This window comes from Anolis carolinensis, chromosome 2, assembly GCF_035594765.1.
Source record: "Anolis carolinensis isolate JA03-04 chromosome 2, rAnoCar3.1.pri, whole genome shotgun sequence".
In the NCBI taxonomy this organism is placed as follows: domain Eukaryota; kingdom Metazoa; phylum Chordata; class Lepidosauria; order Squamata; family Dactyloidae; genus Anolis; species Anolis carolinensis.
Window position 1 is genome coordinate 227,888,519 of NC_085842.1, and position 19,005 is coordinate 227,907,523.

Genomic DNA, 19,005 nt, shown 5'->3' on the forward strand with positions numbered 1-19,005 from the left:
CTCCTGGGATTGTTTATGTTATGACTCCCAGTTACAGGGCTGAATTACCAAAGCCCTGTAACTGGGTTCCATGACATGGTGCCCTCCTTTTCTTCGTCCTCCTCTTCGGTTCTTCTTTCATCACAAGCCTGAAACAAAACAATAATTCTATGTGTCCATTTTGTCCAAAGTACCCATATATTTTTTCAGTAAGCTACGATGGAATACAGGGTGTATTTTCCCTAAACTTTTTGGCAATGCCAACTGGAAAGTCACCTCGTTGATAACACCCTGTATTCTAAATGGTCCAATATATTTAGGGCCCAATTTTTTCGAAGGTAGCCCCAGTTTGATGTTTTGGGTACTTAGCCACACTAAATCTCCTTTCTCCAATTTATCACCTTCCACCCTCTTTCTGTCTGCGAATACTTTATACTTTTTATGTGCTTCTTTTAAGGATGCAGTCACTTGACTCCAGCATTCCATCATTTGCGCTTTCCATTTCCCTGCCTCTGTTTCCTCATTCTCTGTCCATCTTGGCAGCTGGGGCAGAGGCTGTATTTCATGCCCGTAAACTACTTCAAAGGGGGTTTTATTTGTTGCTGAATGTATAGTCGAATTAAAAGCTAGTTCTGCAAAAGCCAACCACCGAGACCAGTCATTTTGTCTCATGTTAGAGTACATTCGAAGGAACTGCCCAAGTGTCTGCTGAGTACGTTCTACCGCCCCATTTGTCATGGGGTGAAAAGCAGAACTTAAGCTCCTTTCTGCTCCTAGCATTTCCAGGAATTTTTCCCAAAATTTTGCTGTGAATTGTACTCCTCTGTCACTGACCACTCTACTGGGACATCCATGCAGTTTGTAAATGTGGTTTATGTACAATTCAGCTAGTTTCTCGGCTGATGGTAGTTTCGTCAGTGCTATAAAGTGGGCCTGTTTAGAAAACAGGTCCAATACTGTCCAAATATAACGATGTCCTTTGCTAACCGGTAGTTCCCCCACAAAGTCCATAGCTACACATTCCCAAGGTCTGGTAGGTTCTGCTACTGTTTGTAATAATCCCATTGGCTTCCCTCCTCTCGATTTATTTCTGGCACAATCATCACATTGAACAACATAATTTTTTATGTCCTTCCTCATCCCTGGCCACCAGCAATGTTTTGCTATTGCTTTTGTTGTTTTTGTAATTCCTGTATGACCAGCGCTCTGGTTGTTGTGAAAACGATGCAAAATCTTGATCCTTAATGTTGCTGGGATATACAGTTTCTTGTTCACAAACCAAAATCCCCCCTTCTGCTCCCCCTGTTCTGCATTGGATGCGATCCACTGGTCTCCTTCATAAGACTGTTTCAGCTCGTTTCCCCAATTATCTTTTCCGTCGAGTTCAACCATAGCAGTGTTCTCCTTTTGGGTTTGTGCTCTTGTTCTGACAGCCAAGCCCCATTGTTTGTCAGAGAATATTGTTCCCTCTTTTGCTGTGGGTATTCCTTCGTGTTGAGGCATGCGTGAAAGAGCATCTGCCAAGACATTCTGCTTCCCTTGAAAAAACTTTAATTGGAAATCGAACCTGCTGAAGTATTGTGCCCATCTAATCTGTTTGGGGGACAACTTTCGAGGGGACTTTAAATGCTGGAGGTTCTTATGGTCAGACCAAATTTCAAATGGGATTCCGCTTCCTTCGAGAAAGTGTCGCCAGCATTCTAAGGCTTTTAATATGGCTAGTGCCTCTTTTTCCCATATCGGCCAACATTTTTCAGTTTCGCTGAACTTCCGGGACAAATATCCACAGGGTTTTAAGTTCCCATTTTGATCCTTTTGCAATAGTACTGCCCCATACGCACAGTCTGAGGCATCGCAATGGATTATGAAAGGGCTCCTGATATCGGGGTGTTTTAGAATGGGTCCTTCTGTGAAGCATTCTTTTAGGGTTTCAAATGCCTTTTGGCATTCTGGCGTCCAACTTAGTTTGGCGCCAGGAGCTTTTACTTTTGCTGTCTCTCCTTTCCCTTTTGTTTTTAAAAGTTCAGTAAGGGGTGCGGTTATTTGCGCGAAGCCTTTTATGAAGGATCTATAAAAATTTGCAAATCCCAGAAACGATTGCAATTGCCTCCTTGTTTGAGGCACTCCCCATTCTTTTACATCTGATACTTTAGCTGGATCCATAGCTAACCCTTCTGGAGATATCCGATACCCCAGAAAGTCAATTTGAGTTTTATTAAATTCACATTTGGACAGTTTTGCGTACAGCTTTGCTTCTCTTAGTCTCTGCAAAACTTCCCGGACCAATTTCACGTGCTTTTCCTTATCTTCAGTCACAATCAAGATATCATCAAGAAATATGAATACCCCTCTGTACAACAATGGGTGCAGTATTTCATTTATAAGCTGCATAAAGCACCCGCCTCCATTTTTTAATCCGAAAGGTAAAATTTTATATTCAAAATGGCCGAATGCGCAGGAAAATGCAGTTTTCCAAGTATCCTCCGGTTTGATCCTTAATTTATGATATGCTTCAATTAAATCAAGTTTAGTAAATATGCTCCCTTTTTTCAATACGGTAATTAAATCCTTTACTAAGGGCATAGGGTATTTATTGTCCTTAGTAATTGCATTTAAATTTCGATAATCAATGCACAATCTTAGGGAGTTGTCTTTCTTTCTCCTGAATAACACTGGGGCCCCGAGAGGAGAATTGGATGGCTTAATGAAGCCCTGCGCCAGGTTTTTATCAATGTATTTCCTCAATTCCTCCTTCTCCTGCACAGACATGGGATACACTTTTGGTTTTGGTAAGTTTGCTCCGGGGGTTATTTCAATTTCTACTTCTATATTCCTTTTGGGAGGTAATTTACTTGCCTCTTTCTGATTGAACACATCCACAAAGTCTCTGTATTCAGGTGGCAATAGCAGTGGGTCTATTTCACCTTCTTCATCTCCCTCGTCCTCCTCTTCTGCAATCTTGCTTATCTCCCATTGCGTCTGCTGTTCTTTAAATGCTAGGCTCTTTCCTCTCCAATCTACTTCGGGATTTGCCTGTTCGAGCCATGGTATCCCTAATATTACGTGGTATGTGGCAATAGGGGCTATCACAAAGGATATTCTTCCTTCCCATTTGCCTATTTTACATGGGACCTCCCGTATTTCCTTTGTAGATACTTCCCCAGTAGCAACTGATCCGTCTAGCTGCGAAAACGCAATTGGGGAGTCAAGCGCCATCTGCTGGCATTTCAACGCTCCTGCTAACTCTGGAGTTATAATATTCCTGGAACAACCACAATCCACAAATGCCTTGCAGGTGGCCCGATTCTCTAGCCCCGAGAGGCAGATTGGCACTACTATCATGCGTTTGTCCCGACTCACCAATTTTTCTGAAGATTCTGGGGCTTGCACCTCCTCCTCCGCACGCCTCCCGGTTGCTGGCTTGGGCTTTGAGGGTTTTGGCGGCTCCCCCTTCCGTGCCCAGCATTCTGCTGCTCGATGGCCCGTCTTCCCACATACAAAGCATCCCGGTTTAGGTTTGTTGTCGTCTCCTCTGGAGGGAATCCCCGGCCTCCCTCCGGGTCTTTCCTGCTTCCTCGTTTCTCCTCGACCTCTCGCCACCGGTCTTTGCTGGCCGCCGCTGCTCCTGAAGCGCTTTACTTGGGCCAGGGTGGATTCAACGCGCCCCGCTAGTTGAATCCATCCCTGGAGCGTTTCGGGGTCATCTCTGTGCGCTGCCCAGCTGAAAATCTCGGGGCGTAGTCCCTCTTTAAATAATTCCACTTTGGTCACTTCAGACCACTCTGGTACCCTTTCCGCGAGGTGGAGGAATTCCTCTGCGTACTCGGGTACCGTTTTGTCCCTCTGCTTTATTCCTTTCAGCTGGTCTCGAGCCCTCAATTGCTCTAGCCGGTCTCTGAACCGGTTTTCCAGTGCGGCGAGGAAGCGGGGCACTGACCTCAGGCATGGGTCCTGTCTGGCATGTAGTTGCACATACCAGCTGGCTGCTCCTCTCTTTAGTGTGTTGCCGATGGCCCGAACCCTGCTTGCTTCGGAGGGGAATGTGTGTGCATTGTCTTCCATGTATCCCCTGATGCTAATTAGAAAAAAGTTCAGTTCGGCTGATTCCCCTCCGTATTCTAGCTTGAGATCTTCCCTTCTTGGCATCCATTCAGCGGCCCGTTGGTGCTGTCTGGGAGGCATGGGGAAGGGTTGCATCGGGTTTCCTTGGATCACGCCGCGCCCCACTCCGGTGGTCATTCTGCGCGGCTCCCGAAATCCTGCCGCCGCTGTCGGCCCTTCCCCCCATCCGCATACTGGCCTCGCTGTAGCCCCCGCATCTCGCCTTTCCCCGTCGTACGGCACATCCTCCTCCTCTTCCTGGATCTCCTGCTCCTCTCCGCCTTCGTCTGCTAATCCACTGGACCCGATCCCTGGCCCCAGTGGTCTTTCCACCCCGACGCCCATCCGGGGGGTTGGGAGCTCTGTTGGAGATGGCGGCCTCAGAGTTCCCAGAGCTCGCTGGCGCTCCACTTCGCGTGCCATTCTGTCTCTGAACTCCAGCTCCTGCCAATATTCCTCGTCTCCCTCGTCCCTTGCTGCCGCGGGACTCTGCGTTGAAGCTCGCTGTCCCCTCTGGCTCCAATCGCCTCCTTTGCTTGGCTCTCTCTCGGCGCCATATCGGATGTGCTCTTTTTGGAGATTCTCTTCCAATATTGGCACTATTCTCCCCACGGTATCCGACAGCCTGGATAAATGAGTTTCCAGGATGGATAACCGCAGGGCCACGGTCTCCGGCATGCTTCCTCCAGATCCCCAACTGGTTTCTGCCGCCGCCGGAACACCTCTTCCCCCTCTGGGAATCCTCTGGGTCACGCCGTCCGGCTTGGGGTACCCCGTAGAGGAAGCTATGGCTTGCAATGTCTCTTCTGCCAACGGCAGAGCTCCCAGCGGAGGCCCCTTTGCTCCGTCATGGCTTTGATCTCCTTCCCTGCTCATTATCACTTCACTGCAAATTTGCAGGAGGGTGAGAACTGGATTCCTGACTTAATTGTCCTGCTCACTTCAAAGGATCAGTCTGAACGCAGATCAGAGATGGCTGCTCTCAAATCCAATCTTTATTGAAGAACACATGACTTTGGAAAAGTCAGGAATGACTCAATGTTTACATACAACTATTTTTATAACTTTTAATGCTACGTAACACCACACGTAAATATCATCATCAAGTCCCACCCCCAATATCACATTACTACCATTTTCACACACTAGACCAATTATAATTGTTTATACTTTCGGCCCCAAGTTCCCAGGCATATTCTATCTTCTTCTGCCAGGTGCTCCTGGGATTGTTTATGTTATGACTCCCAGTTACAGGGCTGAATTACCAAAGCCCTGTAACTGGGTTCCATGACATGAGTGTGCCGGATGCAGAGCACTTCGGATGTCCAGCTACAGCCATGGCCACGAGGAATGAAGGAGGAACCCTGGAACTGATTCGTGACAGAGGATCAATGGCTATGTGCTCAACCAAAAAACATTTCTGCTGATGTCATTAAAAGCTTGGGGAAAATGCATCCCAAAGCAAGGTGATAAATGTAGAAAAGTGGTGTAATTTGTTTTTGAAATTCTTAATAATTAGAGTTTTAAAAAGCTCAAAAATGTTTTGAAGAACTCTCATAATAAAAAGACAGCCTTAAATAGCAATAATCACTTTTTACATTATAAACGTGAATAACGCTTGCATTCAGTCCAGATGACATGCCTCCCTCTTTAAAAGCCATTTTTATCTGGTACCTAGAACTGTGGGCGATTGATATTGGGGATGCTCCTAACACTGGGGCCACAATCAAGGAAGCCCTGCTCTTTATAGACAATGGCTATATTTCAGCCAAAGGGCAAACAGAGACTGAGATATTGAAAAGTGCTCAGGGAAGACCTCAAGGAGCAATGCAGTCCTTCAACTATGCACTGCATAATTATTTTTAAAGTGCAAGGTCATGTATGTATGATGCCTCTGTGAGTACTTGTGTGTGCAAAACCTGCTCTTTGGAGATGTATGCATATATATAAAGGTAAAGGTTTTCCCCTGACATTAAGTCTAGTTGTGTCCAACTCTGGGGGTTGGTGCTCTTCTCCATGGTGCTGACCTTTTGGTCAGTATGTTCAGCAGCTCGGCGGTTTAACCTACTGCGCTACCGGGGGCTCCATGATGCCTCTGGGTGTACATGTGTGTGTGCAAAACCTATTCTTTGGAGATGTATAAATATATATAGATTTAAAAATGAGCTGAGAAAGACTCTTGCTTTGTAAAATCTTTTACTTGGCTGTTCCTCACACCTAGCCCTGTCAATCATTTCTGTGAGAAAGTGATGACTGTGAAGGAAAACAAGCCCACATGTATTATTCTTAACACTAAGGAACTTTATTTTATTTTCATAGGTTTAGCAGTAGAGGGAAATTCCATGAAAATCACGAATAAAACAATATAAAAGTGTAGGTAAGCAAGAACAGGCATTGTCTTTGGGTGAATAAAATCAGAAGACAGTCAACTGGCTGTAGAAAAAGGACAACCGGCCTTGTCCTCGAATACACTGAAGATCCAGCAGTGAGAGGCGAAGATTCACTTTATCTAGTGCAATGGTTCCCAACCTTTGGTCCTCCAGTTGTTTTGGACTTCAACTTACCAACTGTTAGGAATTGTGGGAGCTGAAGTCCAAAATACATGGAGAACCAAAGGTTGCAAACCACTGGTCTAGAAGGAACAGAATTTTATTGGAACTGGAAAGGCCATGGCGTGATCAATTGCAGCTGAAGAGGCTTGAACTGACATCAATCAAGTCAAATTCCAGTCAACAGAAGCTAATATCCCCAAGCTGCTTGTTGTACATCCCCAGGATGGTTCTCTGTCACCTGGGAATCAGAGCCTACTACCGGTAATTGTAAACCAGGTGTGATACTGGTTGTCTACAGGCTCAAGGTCCCTTAATGGCTCTACAGCAGGGCAGTTTGGTACATAAGCCCTATCACTGCAAGCTGGATATGTCCCCATGCCAAAACCACCAAATTCTGACACGCCAGAGAGCTTTCCAGAACAGATCAGAGGAAAGTTGCCCATCAGTCTTAGAAGATTACCCTTTCCCCTTAGTGGTTGGTCCTCTGGACCATTTCTAGGATCCACAGACACCACATGGCTTCCTAAGAAAGAGATAAACTAGCATGCCAAAGAAAATGATGCCCTCCTGCCACTTGCCTAACCCATGAGCCTTAAAATGGGTTCACCGGTGAGCTGGGGAACCATTTAACCTTTCCCCACCCTAACATCTCTCTCCCCGCCATGCAACTCTTCATACCTCAAGCTACCTCGCCCTTGTCCCATGCCAATTTTTGCTTCCTTCCAAGCAGGATGGTTCTGAGTTGCAGGATTGCAAATTTATCTTTTTAGAAAAAGCCGGGTTAAAACTCGAAATCATAGGACACACTGAACTAAATGATACTTTCCCATGGTAATCTGAAAAGTCATGAGGGCATGTATCTTTGAGGATGATCATGACACAACGTGGCAAGTGATCACAAGAGCCAGGAAGCCCTCAAAGAAATGTAAGTCATCAAAGGACCTAGGATATGCCTCCTGCAGATCACAAGGATATCCTCCAACCATACCCCTATGACTTCTGACTTATCCCATTTTTGTTTATTTTAATATTGTGACCTAAATAAAAATGTTCTAGCAAATTATTTGTGTAACAGCTGATACAATTATTAAACCCTCTGGCAGAAGAAACAATGGGCTTGGAACAAGGAAGAAATATATCTAATGGGACTAGCAGAAGCAGAACTTCTTGCCTTTCTGTCCTCTAATCTGATCCCTTCTGTGCAAGGAAAAAGGCCCCACCCAGGGTCACCTGCATTGATCAGAGGGACATTCCCCATAAAGATCAGGCGGGCATTTTTGTCTTGATCCAGCCCTTCAACAATGCCCTTCATGACCCTACTCTATGCAAACAGATCAGTCAGTCTCTACACCAGAGGATAAACAGACATAAATCAGACATTAGGAATAGGAAGAAACAAAAACTATTTCCAGAACAATCTCAAAACTACAAGATTCAGAAGAGAAACAGTTGAACCAAAGTATATCCAAAAACTCCAATCTGACAGTGGTGGGTTGAACAGAGACAATGGTTTCCTGGCATGCTATATAGATTATAACACTCATTAACTTCCTAGTCCCATGAGGGTATTCTTGGCCAGTTTATTCCTTACTGGTTAACACCCAGCCTCTTACTACCATTTCAAAACTTCTTCCACTGTTCATATAGTCATCTATTCACCCCAGCAACATCTTTCCTCCTGTTTAGTCCCTCAAGAATCATCCTTATCACCATGATTCTCGAGGGACAAAGACATAGATAGTCTTTCACCTTATCATCATGCCTACAGGTTTCACATTTCTATGGCTACTCATACAGCCATATTATAATTCAGTTCCTAGACACCAGTTCACTCCATGCATCTGAGGAACTAGACTATGTCTACAAAAGCTCATCTTCAAATTCCCTTGCTTAGGTAGTTTCAAAAATGCTACCAAATCTCTTTGCATACTGATATTATATTATAGACTAACATGACTATGTCTCATTGTACTGAAACCAAGATGGAGAAATACTTCTCTGAACACAGTGCTTGCCATGTGCAATTTTAAACACACATGCGGATGAAATGTATTAATTCTTTTCTTGCTTGGAATCAGAGTGTTTTCAAAGCATGGATCCAACTAACATTGTCTATTATTCTATCCACAAAGAATCAATTCAGGAGCACTTTAACTGCTATGGCTGAATCCTACAGAACTCTAGGACTAATGGTTTAGAGAGGGGTTTGGGGCCTTCTCAACCAGAGAGTTCCTCTAATGCAGTGGTTCTCAACCTGTGGGTCCCCAGATGTTTTGTCCTACAACTCCCAGAAATCCCAGTCAGTTTACCAGCTATTAGGATTTTTGGAAGCTGAAGGCCAAAACATCTGGGGACCCACAGATTGAGAACCACTGCTCTAATGCCTCATCAGACTACAAACCAAAGGTTTCATATGATGTTGACACAGCAGTCGATGGCCGTTACAACTGCACAGTTTGAAAGGGCCCCTGATCTCTGAGATTTGTTCCATTCTAAAACTATCTATACTTCTTCTCTGTAAACAAAACAAGTGATTTTCCCTTTTAGCCTCATCAACTGTCAAAAGCGCAAATTAAGCAACCCCAGCCTGTTTGAAGTGGTAAGCATGCAACAGGAAGCCTGCTCTATGTAGGTGGAAAGAAGCTACAGCGGTAAAGAAAGGTTAAACTCTCTCAGTTCCTGCTGCTAGTCCATGCAAAACCGCCTCTACACAATGCTGTGTCTAACTTATTGATAGAACCGGATGCCAAGGCTTTCTTGGAGAAATTTGTAATAAATGTAACTTTCTTTCTACCAAGAGGAAACTCTAAAATCAAATCGAGTTACAACTAACATTTGTAACTAACCTACTAATAGGCAATTTTGTTTGTTTGCTGTCAAGTCGATTTCAATTTAAATCTCTTGGAAGAGATAGCAACCTCTGGATTCGTTCTTGTCGCTTTCTTGTCCAAACGAGAAAAAAATTGCTTAGATCGAGAGTGATTGGGATCTTTTGCCTCCCTTTGCTGCTTATTTTTGCTTCCTTTAGCAGCCTCCTATCCTATTAAATAAAAATTATCTGGATCAGTCAGGATTAATTAAGTAAGGCCCTCATAGTGTAGTGGTTTGAGCATTGAACTGTACTGTAAAGACCAGAGTTCAAATTCTTGCACAGCCACAGAAACCCAGGCCCCTTCTACACTGCCACATAAAATCCAGATTATCCACTTTGAACTGGATTATATGGCATAGTAGACTCATATAATCCAGTTTAAAGCAGATAATGTAGACTATCTGCTTTGAAAATCTGGATTATATGGCAGTGTAGAAGGGCCCCCACTGGAAAATCTTGGGTAAGCCATACACTCTCAGACCCAGGAAACCCTATGATAGGGTTGTCACAAGTCAGAAATGACTTAAAGGCACATCAAAATGACAATAATGTCTGTTGCGAAGAAAAAGCACAGATCCAGAATGATCCTTCACTTGGTATTTTCCTTCTATTCCCAGCTGTTCTTTGACAAAGGACATGCCATTACATTCTCCCTTCTATCTTTCTTTTTTTTTGAGAGAGAGAGAAAAATATCTTTTTTTTCCCTTTAGGAAAGATTGTCCTGTTTTAATCCAATAATGAATTTCTTTAATAGATATTCCTCCTGTAGAGGATTTAAAACTTATTTTCTGCCTGAATTTTGAGTTCTTTATTCTACAATGGGCATGAACAGTAAGCTAAAGGTTTTCCCCTGACATTAAGTCTAGTCGTGTCCGACTTTGGGGGGTTGGTGCTCATCTCCATTTCTGAGTTGAAGAGCCGGCGTTGTCCGTAGACATGTCCAAGGTCATGTGGCCGGCATGACTGCATGGAGCCCTGTTACCTTTCCGCCAGAGCGGTAACTATTGATCTACTCACATTTGCATGTTTTCGGACTGCTAGGTTGGGAGAAGCTGGGGCTAACAGCGGGAGCACATCCCATTTCCCGGATTCGAATCGCCGACCTTTAGGTCAGTAAGTTCAGCAGTTCAGCGGTTTAATCCACTGCGTCACCAAAATTTCAAGACATCAATAGGTCTTACAAACTCAAGCCTATGGTTTCAATTGTCCTCTTTTCCTGCTGCCTTCCACTTTACCTAACATTATTTCTTTTCCAGTGGGTCATGTCATCTCATGGTAGGGCATAATCTAGGACGGATTGATGTTGGATTTTAAAGTATAATTTTGCTCTTATTTCAAGTCACAAAACATTATGTTACATCCTAAAGGGTTGTTGTATGTCTTTCGAGCTGTGTGGCCATGTTCCAGAAGCATTCTCTCCTGACGTTTCGCCCACATCTATGGCAGGCATCCTCAGAGGTTGTGAGGTATGCCTGCCATAGATGTGGGCGAAACGTCAGGAGAGAATGCTTCTGGAACATGGCCACACAGCCCGAAAGACATACAACAACCCTGTGATCCCGGCCATGAAAGCCTTCGACAACTCGTTACATCCTAAAAATAACAGCCCATGCTCTCATCTGAACTGCGAAGGTGGAGACACCACCAGGTACAGTGGAACAGAGACAGACAGCCTTAAAGAGGCTGCCCGTTCATGAGTTGCCAAAGGAACTGACTGGGCAGTCTGTATTCTTGTCCTTCAGTATGCTTTAGTTTTTTGCTGCTGGGGACTGTAAAAAATGGGCCTGGAAAACAGTTGGGTGTGGAAAACAGAGAAAAACATTAAGCAGCTGGCAGGACACAATATGTAACTGACGAGGACTACTCTGGCTTTGATGAGTCACAAATCATTCAGGCTTGGACAGATGAATAATTTAGCAGAATACTATAGTAGCGGGTCAGAAGGTGGCAGACAAGAACAATAGCAGCCTCTTCAGTGAGCTATTTTAAAATGCAAGAGTTATCCGCTATATCAGGCAAACAGAAAACAGTATGATCCATTGGACGGTGCTGAGGAAGCTGAGAAGTTTAACAATGGTTAAGTTCAGCCAAAGATAAGAAAAGCGAACCTTGCAGCAATCAAAGCCCTAAATCTAACTGAATGCATGGAGTAATTGCTGCCAAGTTGGTAAGTCACTTATGTCCATCTCACTGAGTCAAGGAACCTACTTCAGTTGGGGCCAGCCAAGGGATTGAAGCCAAACTTATTAAAGGGGCCATAAAAATCACTTTGGCGTTACTTCAAAAGGAAAAAGAAAACAACTCTGAAGACGCTAAACCACATTTCTCTGCTGAAGATAAACAGCTTCATCTAGTGGGGGGAAAATAGAAGAGTTTTGAAAAGACTGCCTTCTATGTTGGAAAACTGCTGCTAAAGCAAGTAAGTTTGCTTCAGGTTCACAGTGCCAGAGAATTAAACCAAAGTTACTCAACCACAAATTGTGGAACACTTTACAGGCATTAAAAAAGTTGAAACACGATTTTGTACTTCCTTTTTTCTCCATTGTTCCTCTCCTTGCTGCAGGACTAGATTCTTCCTCGGTTATAGTAAGACCTCAACAACAGCATTATTTAATACCTTTGCAGCACTTTAGTACATCTAGTACTATTTAACTCTTTGCATGTTTTAAAATCTAGTTGGATCTTTACACTTACATGTATCAGTGCTATCTATGGAGAGAAGACAGGCTGCTGAACAAAGGAAAGTGGGCTGAACAGCACAGTATGGGAGGCACCAGATCCCATCTGATCTTGGAAGCGAAATAGGTTTAGCCCTGCTTAATTCTTGGGTGAACACCAAGGAATATTAGGTGTTGTAAGCTATATTTCGAACCCCTTTTGGCACAGTGGGTTGAACTTGATGACCGAAAGGTCAGTGGTTCCAATCCGGGGAATGGGGTGAGCTCCCGCTGTTAGCCCCAGCTTCTGCCAAACTAGCAGTTTGGAAACATGCAAATGTGAGTAGATCAATAGGTACCGCTCCAGTGGGAAGGCAACGGCATGCAGTCATGCCGGCCACATGACCTTGGAGGCATCAATGGATAACGCCGCCTCTTTGGCTTAGAAATGGAGATGAGAACCAGCCCCCAGAATCAGATATGACTAGACTTAATGCCACGGAAAAATCTTTACCTTTACCTAAGCTATATTTCAGAGGAAGGCAATGGCATTCTGAATATTCCCTGTCTATGAGATTCATGAAATTGTAAGCCCAGGCGATGTGAAGACACATTACCACATACTTACTGGCTGAACCACATAGAAAAATAGCTGTACTGAAACTGTGGTGCATCTAGATCTCTTTCAAGCGACATTATGATAGCACTATGACTGTACTTCAACTGCCGTGGTTGCATCTCATGAAACATTAGGATTTGTTGTTTGGTGAGCACTGGACCTGGAAAATTGAATAATCCCTCCATAAACTACAAATCCCAAGACTTCATAGAGGTTTCTATGACAGTTATAATGGAATAATATGTTATACTTGTGTGCAATTTTGCAGGTTCCAATCCTTGTCTTTGCTCCATCATCATCACAGAATTGTGGCATCTGAAACTTTCCTTCTTTCTCCAGTGTATTTCTTCCTTTCCCTTTTGGTGGACCAAGCCTGACCTGCTTTGCCTTTCTCAGCCAAATAATAACTCATTCCCATCCAAAAGCCAAGAAAATGTGGTTGGAACAATAAAATGGAGAAAAAAAATAAAATGAGGAGAGGAGACCCCCACAATTTTTTTCCTGGCTTTCCAACTGTATATGTGAGCAGGAATGGCGCGTGAAATAGAGTGAGCTTGACTTCGCCATGGTGGATGTGAACATGAGCAAATCAATAGCACTATGTAACACTATTTTTGTTCCTGAGTTATAAATGTCATTTCCTAATTGGTTCTATCATTTAAAAATGGAAAAGGGACATCCTGCAGCACATTTTTCTATAGTTTTTCAATGAGTGTCTCATAGAGTCTCAAGCAAGTCAACATAGTTTGTGGCAGCCACAAAAACGAAGTTTCTAGAGTATAACAACTACTTTCAAAGTAAGTACCACACAATTAAACAGGAACAGAAAATATTTCAAATTTTGTTACATAGTGTTTCAAGCAATCATAGAAAAAGCCTTTGCTATGCTAAAGGCTCTCATATAAAGCATAGATACTTAGTTGATCCTGCAAAAGGTGAAGCTGAGTCAGTGTGACGCAGTGGTTTAAGTGCTGGAATACGACTCTGGAGAACAGGGTTTCAATCCTTACTCCATGATCATAGTTTCTCTGCCTCAGAGGAAGGCAAAACTCTTTGAACAAATCTTGTCAAGAAAACCCTGCAATGGGTTTCCCTTATGTATGTGCTTTCAAGTCACCTGTCAACATATGGCGACTTATGAATTTCATATAGTTTACTGCACTTAGACAGAGATAGTATTTCTTTGAAATATAGCCTACAGCTCCTGGTATTCATTGGCAGTCTCCAATTCAAATACTAACCAGTTTTGACCCTGCTTAGCTTACAAAATCAGAGGGGATTTGGTGCCTTTAGGGCATACATGTGAAATACAAGGCTCACGGGCCACATCATTTTATGTGGCCCACAAGGCTTTCAATGCCAGGTTAACATACTGTATATACTTGAGTATAAGACGACCCAAATATAGGCTGAGGCACCTAATTTTACCACAAAAAACTGGGAAAACTTATTCACTCGAGTATAAGATGAGCGTGGGAAATGCAGCAACTACTGGAAATTTTCAAAAAATAAAAATAAAAACCAATAAAATTACATTAATCGAGACTAATTTTTTTTTAATATTTACATAAAGCTGCAATTTAAGATAAGTAGGTTAAATGTTTCTGAATATTTACACAACACTGTAATTTAAGATAAGATCATCCAGCTCTGATTATCGTATATACTCGAGTATAAGCTGACCCGAATCTAAGTCGGCTAGGACTCCCACTCAAGTATGAGCCGAGGGGGGCTTTTTTAGCCCTTAAAAAGGGCTGAAAAACTCTGCTTATACTCAAATATATCTAATAGTTACATTTATACAGTCTTACAATTACAACCAGCTCTTTGATACCCCTGCTTTAGGGTATTAGGTTCACTTTAGTGTTGTGATGACTTGAAGGCACATAAAAGGAGGGACTTCCCAATGAACTACAGAAAGAGTGGAGAAAGCATTTAAATATTCTCAATCATCTCTACCTCCAACTCTGAAGTCTGATCTTATTAGAAACACAAAGCAAGGCCTACCAGTGATCTGGGTTGCCATGTAGACTACGACTCTGTGATCCAGATTTTCTGTGGAGATGTTGACAGTGTAATTGCTCCCTGGAGGCAAACGAAGGCACACTTCTGGTGTTGGAGAATTTGTGGTGAAATTAAGAGTCATCGTATGACAGAATTGTTTCTGATACCAGCGCAGCCCTTGTATATGAAACTGTTAAGGAAGTGTGCAAAAAAGATATACATTAAAAATGTAATTAATCGCATAGTGCTAGTGAGGGGGGGGCTTTAATGTGACCTCCCAACTGAAGGAAGTGAAAAAAATTATCATACATCCTGCCTGTTTAATTTGCAGAAGTATGTCTTAAGGAGGTATCCACACTGTAGAATTAATGCAGTTTGACACCGCTTTAACTACCATGGCTCAATGCTATGAAATCACAGGAACAATTGACTTTATGAGTTGATTATCAAACTGGTCTGAATGATGCTTGAAGGCCAACTCTCTCACTTGCTTCAAATACTAGTTGTATTCGTGAGCACTGGTGCTGTTTCTGCACACTTTGGGAACTTTTGGCACATTTTCCAGGCACAAAATACCTGGCAATTACATCAAAATGGGCAGGACTTGTGTAGGACTTCAAGGGCTTCCCAAATAGGGCCTGTGCACTGCATTTTCCCCATCTCTACCCTAGATTTATCATTCTGGCACATAAGGAAGGTGAGAATATATTCAAATATAAAGGTGCAACCTTGTGGTTCAGCTGGTTAGTAGCCAGCTGCAATAAATCACTACTGACCGAGAGATCATGAGTTCAAAGCCAGCCCAGGGTAAGCTCCTGTTGACCTATGCAGCTGAAAGACAGTTGCATCTGTCAAGTAGGAATTTAGGTACCACTTATGCAGGGAGGCTAATTTAACTAATTTATGACACCATAAAATCTCCAGCGGCGTGCAGAAGAATGAGGTATTAGGAAGTATTCCATCAAGGACGCCATGTCACAAGTAGACGGTAAAGCAACAGCTCCCCCCTGTGGCCAGAATGGAGATTACCCTCATGAAGCCAGAAGCTGGAATGTTAAATTGCCTGTGTCTGTGTATATATGTTGTATGTCTAATGGCACTGAATGTTTACCATGTATATGTGCATTGTGATCCGCCCTGAGTCCCCTTCGGCGTGAGGAGGGCGGAATATAAATACTGTAAATAAATAAATATTTTGTAATATTTCATAATAATCCACAAAACGCAAGCATAATGTCCCCAACAAAGAATATACACATTTATTTGCAAATCAATTCATTACTTGCATTCTGCTTGTTACTGCTATATTTTTAATGTTTATGGCAAAGTGACCTGTAGCATCCTTACCCTTCTGCTCAGTGCTATCTCTAATCAAATAAATTTTATAAAGATTACATTAGACAACACACATTTTGGTGCCCCAAATGTTAGCCCTATTTCTTAGTATATTTGACCTGCTGATTCCAAAAATGGCATCAGTTTCCCCCTATCCCATTTAGCTTTTGAAATGCAGAACATATGCCATCTACCAGTCACCATCTGCTCACAATAGATAACCATATCTAAGAAACTAGAGCTGGTGCAGTCTATCCAATGCAATTTTCTAAATCAATGTTGCAAATAACCCTAGAAACAGGCCTTAAAAACAAGACATCAAGAAAAAATGGGCTGCGTTTCCAATATGTATAGTGGTAGAGATAATGAGACAAACATAAACATCTCTAGAAATAATGCTTCTTTTGTGCTGCTGTCAACATTATTAAATAAAGTCTGTCCTTGGGTCTTGGTTTCAATACTTCCCACGGTACTCAGAAACTGAGCGTCACTTACTATATAGATTTCCTCAGACTGTGTTCTTCCTGATGCTCTGGTCCATTTAACACACGTGTCATTAAATACGGATATGTTGCTGAATGCAACTTTCTTTTCTGAAAAGAAGAACAGAGAGTAAAAAATTCAGCAAGGATGGTGGGAGAGGGACTAGATAATAAATTTAACTAGACCTCCTTGGTCACCTCCTTTTTCAAGTGTAAGTTTAAGCTTCGAAAGAGGAAAAATTCCAGGTCATGTAAAGGCTTTGTATATGGGCAACATCATTTATTTTTTGGATTCTTGATAATGGGGAGAGCCCCCACTGCGCAACGGCTTAAACCGCTGAGCTGCTGAACTTGCTGACTGAAAGGTTGGCGGTTCAAATCTGGGGAATGGAGTGAGCTCCCGCTGTTAGCCCCAGCTTCTGCCAACCTAGCAGTTCTAAAACATGCAAATGTGAGTAGATCAATAGGTACCACTCTGGCGGGAAGGTAACAGTGCTCCATGAAGTCATGCTGGCCACATGACCTAGGAGGTGTCTAGGGACAACGTCAGCTCTTGGGCTTAGAAATGGAGATTAGCACTAACCCCCAGAGTTGGACTTAATGTCAGGGGAAAATCATTACCTTACCCTGACAACTGGGGGGGGGGGGAGACAGTCTTTGCTCACACATTAAAATAAAAATAATATGTGTTAATTTTTTAGGGATTTGTAAAAGGCACAGTGATGTAATGGGTTGACTGGAAAGACGTGTCAGCAGTTGATTGGCTAAGTGTGCAGGGAGCCAACATTCTGATTGGCTACTGTTTCTGGCTTGCTGCTGAGAGAAACGGTTTGAGCAGGCACTTTTACCTCAAAGAGTGAAGAGGTAACAGCTAGGGAATTAATGGCTGCCGACTCTCTGAAGGCTGATCATTTCTAAGGCAATGTGGCATACCTAAGACTGTTTTAAAAGGACTGTTTATTTCCTGTTTTCTGTAAGAAGCCAGAGAGACTACTGTATATATTGTTGCTCTGTTCGGCCTATTGAACTGAAGTAAAGTTACTGTTATACTTATTTCACAGACATGAGTGGCACATTATTACACTGCAAGGTAAACTTTGGTTCAGAAGCCATGGTAAAGCTTCTATTTATTTACATCTACAACATCCAACAAATTTGATGATTGTTTCTGAGACAGACTGCTGTAAAACATTCAAAGCGGCCACATAGAAAGGATAATTATAACATCCACACACAAAACCCAGAGGCATTTAAACATGGTACACAATGCTGGAAAACATACATTGTATGAATAAGCAAATCATATATATAATCCAAAACAAAGAGAGGAAAGGGCATCCTGGACTCAACTTCGACTGTGCCTTTTTTTGCAGAGGTGGAGAATGTGTCACCCATTTTTGTGGCCCCAATAACTTTTCCAATTTTTTAAATTTCCAAATGACCCTTCCCTCTGAGCAACTTAATGTCTACCTACATATATACATACACACACACAGTCATGAAACTGGCATGAAAATCAATACTGTACACTAGGCTTGCTCAAATAATTCGTTTTCCCCGTTAACCGTTATTAATTCGTTATTTTCGTTTGTTTTGAAGCAATTTTGAAGCATTGGTTGTCCACACGTCTGATATCGCGGTTTCGAATCGCGAGAGGCCGTTTTTCGTTATGTCGTCGTTTTCTTCGTTAGGAAAAAAAAGCTTTTGCAAATCACCCAAACCATTCAGGCCCTTTCCTTTTGCCCCTCAGCAAAAGGGGCGTCACGGGCTCAGCCAATGGGAGGGGGCGAGGGGGAAGGAGGCCGAGGAGGAGGAGGAGGAAGACGGAGGGGGGAAATGGCCGCCGCCGCCGCCGCCTCGCCTCAGCTCAGGCCTGGTGTCTCTCTGAGGCGGGAAGGCGGCGGATGGAGCCGAGACCGAGAGAGACAGAGAGGGGCCCGGCGGTGAGGTTTTGACGTCTGTGCGAAGCTAGGCAAGTGGGGTTTATATATCTGTGGAAGGTCCAGGGTGGGAGAAAGAACTCTTGTCTGTGGGAGGCAAGTGTGAATGTTGCAATTGGTCACCTTGATTAGCATTGAATAGCCTTGCAGCTTCAAAGCCTGGCTGCTTCCTACCTGGGGGAATCCTTTGTTGGGAGGTATTAGCTGGCCCTGATTGTTTCCTGTCTGGAATTCCCATTTTCTGGGTGTTGTTCTTTTACTGTCCTGATTTTAGCTTTTCTGTAGCTAAAAATGCATATAAAATTGATTCTATAGGGAGGATAAATGATTGGATTTCAACTCCTACAGCTTGGCTTTCTCTGCCAATAATGGTACCCATCTTGGATATTGTAAGGGATTTATTATTATTATTATTATTATTATTATTATTATTATTATTATTATTATTAGACCTTGCTCCCAGG

At 43.0% G+C, this 19,005-nt stretch overlaps 1 protein-coding gene across 5 annotated transcripts in view; it reads right to left on the reverse strand.

Moving 5' to 3' along the window:
* Positions 1 to 19,005, reverse strand: part of susd1 (sushi domain containing 1) — a 63,880-nt gene that overhangs the window by 29,686 nt on the left and 15,189 nt on the right. For all 5 annotated transcript variants that reach the window (XM_062971846.1, XM_062971844.1, XM_008103422.3 and 2 more), the window contains 2 exons: positions 16,615 to 16,712; positions 14,788 to 14,974 (listed from right to left, as the gene is read on the reverse strand). In XM_062971846.1, the coding sequence (XP_062827916.1) occupies positions 14,788 to 14,974; positions 16,615 to 16,712 (285 nt within the window). The remainder of the gene's footprint in view (positions 1 to 14,787; positions 14,975 to 16,614; positions 16,713 to 19,005) is intronic.